This window comes from Cnephaeus nilssonii (assembly GCF_951640355.1).
Source record: "Cnephaeus nilssonii genome assembly, chromosome: 14".
NCBI lineage: Eukaryota > Metazoa > Chordata > Mammalia > Chiroptera > Vespertilionidae > Cnephaeus > Cnephaeus nilssonii.
Genome location: NC_137085.1, coordinates 9,934,969 through 9,947,640, shown reverse-complemented (window position 1 = coordinate 9,947,640; position 12,672 = coordinate 9,934,969). Strand labels below are relative to the sequence as shown.

Below are 12,672 nucleotides of genomic sequence, written 5' to 3'. Positions count from 1 at the left end.
GGTGCACATGGCTTTGCCAAATAGTTTTTTCACCACATGGAAGCTCTTCCTTAATTTACAAAAGACAGCCCTCCCTGCTCAGGTGAGCCGGTCCATCGTGATTGGGGGCTCTTGGCCTCGCTGGACATCTGCCGAGAGCAGGGAGCCCTGGAACCCAGGCAGGAGCCGGGCCGTCTGCTTTCCCATCGCCTGCCACCTCTGCTAGACTCCCACCGCCATGCAGAGCGAGACCACCACTGGCTGCTTTATGAGCCAGGACTGGAAGGAGACTTTCCACTCACACCTCATCCATCAGAAAGCGCTGGAGCCCGAGGGGAAGTGAGTGGGGAGAGGGAGTCCCCCTGTGTTCTCTGAGCCAGAAAATTTCATGTTTCCCCAGCTCACAGCCAGCCACAGGCTCCGGTCTGGAGAAAGGGATGAGGGGGACATGATGCTCCAAGCCCCCTGTGCCATGGGGACACTTGGAGCAAGGCCAGGAAGGAGCCAGGAGGCACCACAGCTGTCCAGATGAGACCCAGATGGCCCAGAAAGATGGAAGCTGTGGCCACAGCTGGGAGCCAGGGTAGAAGCTTAAGACATGAGTATCTATGCCGATGTATCTACCGGAAAACCCATCAGCGGTGGGAGATTTCCCTGCAAAAAAGCAGTTGGCCCTTGGCCTGCATTGTCCTCCTCCTGTTTCCTGGACACCTACTATGTGCAGTCCCATGCTAGGCTCAGTAGGGAAGGCGACAAACCAGATTTGCACGACCCGGTTGATAAGGCTGGACTCGGGGTAAAAATAACTAAGCTAAGATGGGCCAGGGGTCCTTGAGCAGAGTGGAGGCTCCTGGCCCGAAGGCTGGGCCCCCGGGAGTGGGGGGCTTCCTGGAGTGGGCGCGCAGCTAAAGTTGAGTCGGAAGGATGAGGGATCCTGGCTGGGAAGCTGGGGAGAAATCCAGGGACACTGTAAGCCAGGGACCCACCATCTAGGAAAACGGTAGACTTTCCTGCAAGGGCGTTTAGAGAAGTAACTCCCCCAGCGTGGCTGAAGCAGGGACAAGGTCAGGAGCAGCATGACAACAGCTCAGAAGGCACAGAGCACGCATTGCCTTCACAGAGCATCTGCCTCCCCTGCAGCATACATACCAGGGAGGGACGAAGGTTAGACTCAGAGAGGTTCTAGACTCGCCCAAGGTCACACAGCTGGGGGACGGTATAGCAGGAATAGATCCCAGGTCTGACGGACCACAGAGTCCACTCTCCCAATTTCTCTACTGCAGGCCGACAGCCGCAGGCAGTAGGGGGTCAAGGGAGAGGGGGTTATTACCGCCATCCAGGTGGGAGGAGGCTGAGGCTCAGGGAGGTAATACGCAGGCCTAAGGCCACTGAGCAGGTTGGAGGTGGAGCCCTGGGCCAATGCAGACCCTCCCGGCTCTGACAATATTCCTCCCACCACCTGTGTATTCCTCAGAAAAGGCCTCCCAGGAATAGCTGCACCCCTAGAGGAAGGACAGCGAACCAGGGCCCCTTCCTGTCACACCTCATTAACCATGGTTAGGGGAGGCCTATTCCAAGCCAAGGTGCTGCCCGCCCCAGGCAAGCACAGACCCTGGCAAACCTCTCTCACCTCCCGCCAATGTTCCCTGTGCCCAGGGAGCTGGGCTGGGGCTAAGAGAGGCAGGCGAGGGTTGGGGGCAGGCGGTTCCCAGCTCCTGCCAGATGACCCTGCTTGCTAGGAAGCCCACTGAGCAAGGCAAAGCATCGAAACCGAGGTGTACCTTTCGTCCAAGAGGTCCTGGATTCCCAGGGAGCCCGGGCAAGCCCATGTCGCCCTGCAAAACAGAGACAAGGGGTGAGCTGGAGGGATGGGAGCAGAGATGCATATTAAATCAAAGTGTGAGCGCTCATGGCCAGTTGTTCGTGAACAGGACTCAGGGAAGCCCGGAGGCCTCAGGAGAGACTGGGGGGGCTCTGAGCGGAGTGAGGGCAGCCCAGTGGGCAGGGTGTCCAGCCCCTCTCCACACAACCCAGTCACTCCATTCGATCTATAGGGTGTCCCCAAAAATGCAGACATACTTTAACAGCTGAGAGCTCAATTTTGAAAAGAAAATGTATCTTAATAAGCACTGCCTTTATCATTATTCAAAGTGTGCGTATACATTTTTTGGGGAAACCCTATATTTCCTATATTGGACTTTGGTATAGAATACCATTTGGGAAATAGGTCCTATGCTAAGTATTTGAGGATCACTGTCCCAGGGGGCATGTAATTCATGGGCCCCAATCCAATCAGCTTTCTCTCTCTGCATTCCTCATCCTTGCCGGGCATGGTGGTCACCGTAGGAGGCATTTCTGCCACCACCATGAGACCCGAGGACAGACAACCCAGGAGCAAGAGACAAGACCTGGGTACCAATCCTGCTCAGCACCCGGTGAGCTGTGTGAGCTCCAGCAGCCACCCGCCTCATGGGCCTCTGTTTCCTCATCTGCAAGCTGGACCCATCTGCCCTGGCTTATCAGGTTCCAACGAGGAGCAGATGGGGGTGCATGTGAACATTTACACCCAGCGTAACGAATGAAAAAAACGGATCAGTGAGGATGTGAAGGGATGAGCCTCCTGCGCCTCGGGGAAATCAAAGGGAGCGGCCACTTGTATGTGCCCTAGCACAGGAGGCCAGGGTGGGAAGCAGGGTTCTGCCTGTCAGGAGGGCTCCGAGGCTGAGTCCAGGGGAAGGCAGACAGACTGGTGTGTTCCATCCAGGATTTGGAGCTCTGAGACGCTGCCTTACCTGGAGTTCTGGGTTCCCCGGTTCCCCAGGGCCCTGCACTCCCTCCAGGTCCCTTGGTTAGTGGACGGGGTGGATGCACCAGGGAAGAATGGTTGTGCTTTCTCTTCATGGGGAAACCTCTGGTCTCATCGCCCTTCTAAGTTAAGGAGCCCTGACCCCCTGGCCCGTTCCCTTCCCACCGCCCAGACACTCACACGCCTGTCTATTAACCGCGGAGAGGACTTGGAATGTCTTTCGGAAGCTTCCTGGGCATGTGCGACCAAGAAGCTTCTGGATGCCAAGGGTCACCTAGAAGGCCCTGCAGAAAGCCATGCAGGCTTTTAGGCAAAAGGACGTTCACCAAGAATGTCCTTGGGGAAATCTCCTGTGGGTTTTGTTGGCTGCAATCCCAGAAGACAATAGGAAATGGCTCTGGGTTTGGTGTGGGGAAAGGCGGAAGGACTTCAAGGTGAAAACCAAACCAGCCTTGACCTTTCCAGACTTGTCCGGCAGCAGCCCAGGAGGGCTCCCCCAGGGCCCGGCGGTTCCCCAGGGCTCACTCCTCCTTCCCTGAGCTTGGGGTCCCTCGAAACTTACCTTTGTCCCATCGTGGGCCTTTCCTGGTGAGAGCCCCGGGTCCCCTTTCTGTCCCTGAAACAAAAACAATTCCGCTGATGTCTCCCATACACTACTCGAAGCCCTGTCCCCCGCTTCAACACCCTCCCATCCACCCCCACCCACACACTCCATTACTCCAGAGTCTGACACCTTCCATAGCTCCCCACTGATTGCGTGATGACAAGTCTTGTGTCCTTGGTCCCAATCATCCTACCCAGATGTGACTCTCCTTCACCAGCCAAACACACAGACAGGGTGGTCTCTGCCTTCCCCAGACCACAGCCCATTCCCCAGCCATGCTCTGCACCTCCAGCTGCCAGGCCCTCGCCCAGGTGGCCACTCCCACCCAGGAAACCATGCCACAGGCCTCATGAGCCAAACGTAAACATTCTTCAAGATGCAGCTTGAGTGCGTCCTCCTCAGTCTGGGCCTGCGAACGGGTCACACGACCTTGCACCTGAGAGTTGCTAGGACTGCCTCCCAGGTGGTCCCCCCGGGCTCTCAGAGAGCTTCTGAGACACAGACAAGAAGCGCCCCCGGTTCCATTTCCAGTTCGCCTCCTCAGCACTCATTATCCAGGGTCGGTGCCGTAACACCCACTTGCATCTGTGTACAGCCCTTCCGAGTTCGCCACATCCCTCACCTCACAGATTCTAACCCTAGCCCAATGCAGTGGGCAGGGGAAGTGTTATCACCCCCATAACATATTCGGGAAAATGGAGGCCCAGAGAGAAGCAAGAGACAGGCCAGGCCCCAGGATGAGGTGCTGGCCCGCTAAGGTGAGGACCCTGAAGATGAGTTAGAACAGGTATATTTCAGGGAGAAACAGACCAGCCGCGGGTCCTCCGTCAGAGACAAGCACCCTTTGTGTTTAGCATCTGGGAGTGTCCCCACTGCAGAGTCTGGCTCCTGAGAGCATGGGGCTCAGGGAAAGGGCCCAGGGCCAGGTCACCAGCTGTGTCTCCTACAGGCTGGAGAGAGCGCTCCTGGCTGTGGGCCCGCTCATTTGGCCCAACCTGGCTAAATTACTCAGCAAACAGCCCTTTGGAAAGTCGGTCCACCCTGATGTCACCTTCCAAGAGCCCCTGAGCCTGTCCCTCACCCTCACTCCCACGCTCCCACTCCCAGCTGGACCCTGAGTCAGAAGTCCTGGGGTGAAGCCAGGGTCTCACAGTGGGAACTCAGGCAAGTCATTTCACTTCTCTGGGCCCTGTCTCCTCGCCTTTAAAATGGGGGCTGCGCAGCACACACACACACATACACAGGCATGCACATATGCACACTCAGCACACACACATGCACAAGGGCACACATGGCTACACATACATATATGCACACACATGCACTCAGGTGCATGCACACAGTTACACAAAGGCTCATGCATGCCCACAGGCTCGTGCACACATGCTCACACACCTACACACAGGTAAATATATGTGCACTTGGCACTTGCACACACCCTCACATGTGCACATGGGTGCAAGCACATACACACACTTGTACACACGCACATACACCTGCCAGCTTTCCAGGTTTCTTGGCAAGGAGCCAGTGAGATAATGAATGTGACACATGGGAGGGGTGGTTTGGCCAAGTTCAATTAATTTCCATGTGGTTCTGTTCTTTGTCAGAACCCAGACCTTCCAAATTCTGACTCAATCGCTCTTCTCAAGAAATCATTGCATTCCAGACTGGATAGGGCTCTACAGAGGGAAGGGAGCGGCCTTCTACTGCCCACCCACTCCGTGCCCAACACTGCGCCAGGCCCCTCTATGCAGCAGCTCCATTAGTCCTCTTGACACCCGCCCTGTGATGCAACTCAGAAGCAGAACCAGGGTCAGAGGGGCTGAGTCACAGCCCGGGGTGACACGCAGGTGAGAGGCAAGGTCTTACTAGGTCTGACGCACCCCCGTCTGTCTGAGTTTTCAGCTCTTGTTTATACATGGGAAGCCTGGGTACTCCCCCCACGCCCTTCAGCTGCCCCAGGCTGAAGGGCAGCCCCTCCCTGCTAGGACCCCAAGCCTCTGTTCACCTGGGACCCTCCAGCCACTTCTGCAGAACCTGCCCTCTGGGATCTCACACCGAGGCTGCCCCTCACTGACACTCTCCCACCCCCTGCAGCTCACAAGCCCGACTCCGCTACCTTTTATGTCCATGATGCAAGGCCAGGCCCAGGGCTCCCTGGGTTCCCAATGGCCAAAAAAGGGCCGTTCCTCTCCCCACCCGCCCTTGCCCACCTCAGTCTACAGCTGGGAAAGGAGCTGGGCTGACAAAGCTTTCGGAGTGGCCTCCATGTGTCCTATTCTGTCATTTTATAAAAGGGGAAACTGAGGCCCAAAGAGATGCTACCCCTGCTCCCTTGCCGGGGGCTCTTACCTGGGGCATTTTAGTTATTTATGGGTTCTCTGTGGGTTGTCCGCAGCAGCACAGTGCTGGGGATGTAATCCAGCCCTGAGGACAACATCCACAGGTACCGATCCTTACGGACCATCTACTGTGAGCCAAGTCCGGCCATGACTGCGGGGAACACCACCGTGGGGGACGAGACACAGGGATCGCCCATGGGACGCTCTTGAGGGAGAAGCCAGAGACCCGGGTAATGGTAATAATAAGCCTAGCGTCTACCGAATACACGCCTAAGCTCTCCACACATAAATCTACGCGGTGGCAACTACCCCGCTCCCGATTTCACACAGGAGGAAACTAAGGCACAGAGAAGGTAAGTAACTTGTCTAAGGTCACACAATTAGTAAGTGGGACTCAGACGCAGGCGGCCTGGCTTCAGAGCTCACGCTCTTAACATTTCAATGCTCTGCAGATAACAAGTGGAGTCCAGGAGGAAGCTGAGAGCTGAGGGGTAAATCCCTAACAGGAGTTACAGCTAAGCTAAGGCTGGAGGAAGACAAGGAGGGGGCCATTGAAGTTAAAGCTCAAGAGATGCTCCAGGCACCTTGGTCAGGGGAAGGTGTGACTTCCACAATGGGAAAGGCTATACATCTTCCCAGCCACACGCCTGCAAATTCCCCAGGAAGAGATATAAGGATTATGTAAACTTTAATTCATTGTTTGACACCCTGGTGAGGACAAGAACCTGGTCATCAAACCCAGCTCTCCAGCCCAAGAGCCTGTGTGACCTTGGACAAACTCCTTTGCTTCTCTGTGTAGGGAACTGCCTGGGCTCCTTAACAATGCCTTGAACAACTAGAAGATGGATGGGAAGGCATACTGTAAATGCTCCAAACATAGTAGGAATGGGAACTATGCTGAGCTCCTGTCCTGTGGGTAGGGTGGGAGGTGAAGAGATCTGATCTAGCCCCAGGCCTGGAACCTCCTCTGAAGATTCACTGGACTTGCTGCTATCACTACCACTATTGTGTGTGTTTAGAAGTTATGACCAATGCAATAAAGCAGGAAAAGCAAATGAGACTACTAACCTTTGAGGAAAAGGAGACAAAAATATTTCCTTCTTTGCAAAAAAAAAGATGAGTGCCTGTCTAGAAAAACCTAGGCGAACTAACTGAAATACTGTTAGAATTAATAAGATAATTCAGTAAAGAACATGTTTATAAAATAAACAGTGCAAAAAATACAAAACTGAACAGTTCTCTTCAACAGCTGAGAGCCAAGCTAGAAAATATAATGAGGAAAATACTCCATTCATAACAACAACAAAATATAAAATTTCCAACTATAAACTTAATAAGAATTATGCAGGGCTTATGCAATAAAAACAATAAAAGTTACTAAGAGACATTTAAAAAACTCAACTAAATGGGAAGACTTAATATTTTAAAGATGTTGATTCTTCATAAATTAATATGCACATTTAATACAATTCCAATAAAACCCCAAGAGGGTTTTATAAGGAAATTATTAAGATGAGCATACTAAAGTACATCTGACAGAATAAATAGCCAGAAATATTTTAAAAGAACAGGGGCGGGAAGACACACAGTATAAAGATAGTAAATGTCATAATATAAAATGGCACTTTACTAACATAAAAAATATAAATAGCAATGAAACATACTTCAATGGACTGAAATAGACACTCTGATCTATCATACAGTAATCAGTGGAGGAAAGTTTATTTAATAAATGGTTAACTATTGGAGGGAAAATAAAGTTAGAGTCCTACCTCATATTGTCCCCTTATTGAAAATTAATTCCAGATGGTTTAAACTTTTTTAGTACAAATGATATTATGAAATGACTAGAAATATAAGTGAATACCTATCTGATCTTAAGATGGGAAAGAAATGTGTAAGTATAAAAGTAAATAACCACACATTTCACATATGGGTGGAGCCCTCTCCAAACCAACGTTTTAAGTTCCTAATCAGTGTTAGCGATTATTGTTAGTAAAAATCCTACCTAATAAAAAGAGTAATACGCAAATTAACTGCACCTTTGCTATGCCTAAGCCACGCCCACCAGCCAATCAGGACGAGCATGCAAATTAACCCAACCAAGATGGCGGTTAATTTGCGTATCAAGACAGCGTAGGAAGAAGCCAAGCGCTGCAGAAGGGAGCGAAGCTGCTGAGAAGCAAGCAGGCGGGGCCGGCGGAGAAGGGAGGCAAGCAGGCGGGGCAGGGGAGAGCGCAGCAGGAAGCCCTATTGCAGGAATCTTTCTGCAAGGGGCTATTAGTATATACATATTAGGTAACACTTCAATTTGTGAAAATCATCATGAATACTCTTAGCAGGCAAACTGTAAATTAGAAAATATTTATAAGGTAGATGAACTCTTAATAACCTTAATATTGAAACATAAATAATTTTTATAAACCATCAGCCAGGCCCTGCTTCTCAAGCTGCCTGAGTAGCCTTTGCAAACCTCATCTGATCGTGTCACCTCTGCTGCAAACCTTTGCATGGCTTCCTGCTGCTCTTTTTGACTCAAGTCCAAAAGTCTTACCACCACCTATAGGCCTGATGCCCTCGGCAGCCTTCTCCTGCCCCTTTGCCTAGTTACCTGCAGCACTTCAGACCTTGGTTCAACCTTCCCATCCTCTGGGAAGACCTCTCTCGCCTTCCAGACCAGACAGGTGTATTCCTGAGCAAACCTGGCCATTCAAAACAGCGGCGGATCTCCGCGTCCTGGTGTACCCCATGACCTGGGAGACCTGAGGCTGCTACAAAGCAGAAGTCCTCCAAGGAGGTCCCCTCTGGAGCAGAGAAGCAGGTCCTCCCAGGGGACAGTGTCTTCATCTGCTGGAGCCTCAGTCTCCCCATCCGTAAATGGGTACAGTATGTCCACCCACCTCATAGATCTTTGTGGGAATCAATTGAGATAAGCTACATAAAGAGTGTGCATAGTGTCCAGGGCACAGTAAGGGTCCAATATATGGTAGATGTGATCATCAGTGTTTGCCTTGTTAAAAACCAGAGCCCCTCTGGGCAGCTGCTAGGCACCGGGCATCTGATACTTCCATGCACACCTTCAAAGGAAGGACCCCAGCCCCACCCTGGCCATAGAGTCATGGACCTACAGGGGCCGAGGCTGCGGCTCCTGCACCGGCATTCTGGTGCCGTATGCTCATAGATCCAGGTCTACCTGTGTATGACCGTTGTCCCCAACTCCCCGACCAGCTGGGAGCCAGAGGAGTTCTGCTTTGGGAGTCAGGACTGGCCTCCGGAGGCTGCCAGCTGTCACTCACTGCCCAACCTGGGTTAATCAGTTAATGGCTTACTTCAGCCACTCAACCTTGCCAGTGGGGCTAACAAGGAATGACCTGGCGCCTGGGCCAACCAAAGCCCAGAGAGGTTCTTCACCTGGCTGCCCCTTCGATGACGGTCTGGGCTGAGCGGCGTCCTAACCAGCAGTCCCTCTGCCCTTCCCAGCCTGCCCCGAGCGCCTCCAGCCCGGTCGCTGAGCTCTTGGCTTCCCTGGCCTTGCCTCTTCCTCCCCCTCCTCCCGTTTCCCCGGCCATTCCTCCACACTTCTCCCTGTGACCTAAATTTCACTGGCCTGGCACTCCTCTTGGCGCCCTCGCTGCTCACTCCACCCACCGCCCTGACAACCCTGCTCTCTCACCACGCCCCAGGAACGGACCCAGGCTCTCCAGGCTGGAATTCCCCACAGTCCTCAGAGCACCAGTCGCCCTGGTCTCTGTGGGCTCATCTAGACGTTAACTGGGCCATTTCAAGCAGCTCCCTGGGGAAGGTGGCATCTGTGTGCCAGCCGTCTCCCAAGGTCCTATCTCCAGCTCAGAACTTTCCTGAGTCTTACAGTGTTTGTCCACGAATCGTCTCCACCTGGCTGGACTACAGGGTCCAAACACAACATCATCTTAGTCCTCCTCCCTGGTTCCCAGGTTCCTCCCGTCTCTGACACCGGGGAGCCGCGACCTCTCACCTCTCATCTACACCCAGTCCTCCCTACCCTATTACCACATTGTGAATACACACACTCCCCCTCCTCCCACAGCCCCACGCTGACCCAGGCTAGCCTCCTCTCCCCCCTGGACCACCCAGGTCTCTCTGCTCTGGTCCCCATCCCCGTCCATCTTCCACGTGTCATCCAGTGATCTTCCTCACACACGATCTTCCCACACCCCTCCCCAGCTCAAAGCGGACCTGCGTCCCCTGGTCAGACAGGCCAGCTCTCCCTCCTGAGCATCAAATGATCTTTCCTCCGACGCCCTTTGAGGGCTCTAGGTTCCAGGGGTCCTCCCCTCCGAAGTCCCTCCCAACCAGAGGCTAAACTCCTAACGCCTCACTGTGTCCCCAGCCTGGCACGAGGCCTGGAGCTCAGGGAGCACCTGGGGCCCGGCGGACCTGAGGACCTCCCACCAGGAGCCCCCAGGAAACACTCCAATGTGGCCCTCATTCCAGCACCCACTCCATGGCCCGACCTCCAGATCCCACAGCAAATACTCACCTTGGCTCCGGGAGGGCCGGGGAGGCCTGGGTTTCCGTGAGGCCCCGGAGGACCCTGAAAGGGAAAGAGACACAGAGGTGAGGGGAAGAGGGGCCATTCCACTTCCTGCAGCAGGGCCGCAGGTTCCTTCTGCCTCTGCGCCTTCTCCCTCACCAGGTCGGAGCGGCATTGCTCCTGGGGTCTAACCTCAGAGCTCGGCCTGAACCGGGCAAAGGCTGGGCAGGGAGACTATTTTAGAAGGGCCCCTTCGTCTTCTCTCCTCCCCAAGTCTGAGCAGTATTGCGACGGGCCGCCTGGATGCCTGGCCCTGTGCTAAGCCCTTTGCATTCCCTCTCCCATTTCACCCACTAACCCACCAGATCGGTGCTATCGTTATTCCTATTTTGGAGACGAGGAAGCTGGTGTTCAGAGGTTTATAACTTTCTCAGGTCACCCAGCTGCTCAGGGACGAGAGCTAGATCTCAACCTCAGATGTGACTTCAGAGGACAAGCCCTGAACAGCTGAATTTTACCCCCTTTTTCTCTCCAGCTGGCTGCCTCAGCCCTTCCCAGCTGGCTTCCTCGGGCTCAAAGCACACTCAGCTGTTTGCTTCCCTGCCCTGAGCCCGGAACTCTCTCCCCTCGCCGCCTTTGCCATGCCGTGTCCATCATCTGGCATGCCTATGCCATCCAACCCCTCCAGCCGAAACCCAACCCATCCCTCAAGACCTGGCTCAAACGCCACCTCCTCCCGGGGGCCTTTGGGGACTCGTCCTGCCTAAAGGACACGTCTACCCTCAGCCTCCAGCTGGACCGTTGTATGAGCCCTTGGAGTTGAGGGTTCAATGAAGAGCATCCTTGGCCTCTCCGGACCAAAGGCACAGCCCTCCCGTGGCCACATAGTCAGCGTCCCCCCTTGGATGCCTACAGGCTCCGAGCTTACGGCGTCCTCCAGGGTCCACGGAACAGCTGGGAAGCCTGGGCCCAGAGAGTCCAAGAGTCTTGGCCAATGTCACACAGTAGAGTCGTGGCCAAGCGAGGGCCGGAACCAGGCCCGCTGGCCTCCAGTCCAGGGCTTATTCACGGCACTGGATTTTCCCAGGCCATATCCAAATCCGCTACAGCAGCTGGGTCCAGTTACATCCACTTTCTCCAGCAGGGGCCCTGGACTACAGCCTTGCAGCCCAGTGATAAAAACAGGGCCCCGGGAGTCGGGTAATTCCCGAGGGTCTTCGTCCGGGAGGCATACTCTGGGACGTTGGGGGTGGGGAGAGGCACCTCAAGAGGCCCCACCGTGCCCCCCACCACACCAGCCTCCAGACACACTGCCCGGTCCCTGCCCCCTCTTGACCCATCTGGCTGGCTGTGTATGAACTCGCTGCCTTCCTCCCTGTCCGAGGCCAGCTTCCCAGCTGCAGCCCGTCACATTCCAACCGAGGCACCTCCCTCTTCCTCGATGTCTGAACTGGAACGCTCCCCGTCTCTGAAAACATCTAGAAAGAACGGTGTTTAGAAGCTCACTAAGCCTGGGGGGCTTATCACGGTGTCACGGGTGAGCCTCCCTCTAGAACAATCAGTCCCTCCCAACATCCTACCGAATACTGTCTGCTGGCACAGGCTAGGACTAGGAGGTGCTGAGACCCGAACCACTCTGAGCCTCCCCACCCCCAGCCTCAGGCTCCCGCCCCCAGCCTCAGGCTCCCGTCTCTTCTATCAATGACTGGGACCCGGCGGTCTCTAAGGAATCTGGAAGATCTCAGATGCTCATCCCAGCCCAGGCTCCTGAGGTCTAACCTCCGAGCTCAGCCTGAACTGGGCAACGGTTGGGTGGGGGGAATGTTGTAGGAGGGGCCCCTGACCAGCACCCCAGAACCGGCCGTGAGCCATGTGAGGTCAAGGGTGGCTACTTCTCCCCAGTTGTGCCCTTAGCTGCTCCAAAGATGGTGGGTTGGAGCACTCAGCTGCCCTCCTCTGCAGCTCGTGAAGGTGGGGGCTTCCTGCTTCCCTGCCCCCACCTCCCCACCCCTCTCCAGCCACGGCCTTGCTAGAAACGAAGCACATAGTTGAGTGGGAGCCAAGCAGACCGATTCTGTAAATGCTGCAGCCCAGAAAGGCGGGTGGGGGCAGGGCCCAGGGATTCCCCAACGTCCCTCCCTGGATGGGCGGATGGGCAGATGGGCTGTGGGACTATGTGAAGGTGGGAAGGGGCATGCCACTGACCTCAGATGAGGCCCCACCCTCCCCTAATCCCCAGAGCCACCATCTGTGTGAGGAGCTGGGATTGTTTAATCCCAGCATTCTATTTATCTTTGGAATTTTATAATCTATGGAATTTGTAGTCTAGAAACAGAAAGATGAGGGGTGTGTTGGGGGAGGGTGCTGGGGCATACGAGAGACAGAGGATGTCAGGAGAGTCACTCACTCACTTGTGGAATTTCAG

At 54.5% G+C, this 12,672-nt stretch overlaps 1 protein-coding gene across 2 annotated transcripts in view; it reads right to left on the bottom strand.

Annotated features, from left to right (window-relative positions):
- The window catches only part of COL27A1 (collagen type XXVII alpha 1 chain), a 124,993-nt gene that overhangs the window by 92,124 nt on the left and 20,197 nt on the right, over positions 1-12,672 (bottom strand). For both annotated transcript variants that reach the window (XM_079790348.1, XM_079790349.1), the window contains exons 5-7: positions 10,254-10,307; positions 3,348-3,401; positions 1,761-1,814 (exon numbers count right to left, since the gene is read on the bottom strand). In XM_079790348.1, coding sequence (XP_079646474.1) covers positions 1,761-1,814; positions 3,348-3,401; positions 10,254-10,307 — 162 coding nt within the window. The remainder of the gene's footprint in view (positions 1-1,760; positions 1,815-3,347; positions 3,402-10,253; positions 10,308-12,672) is intronic.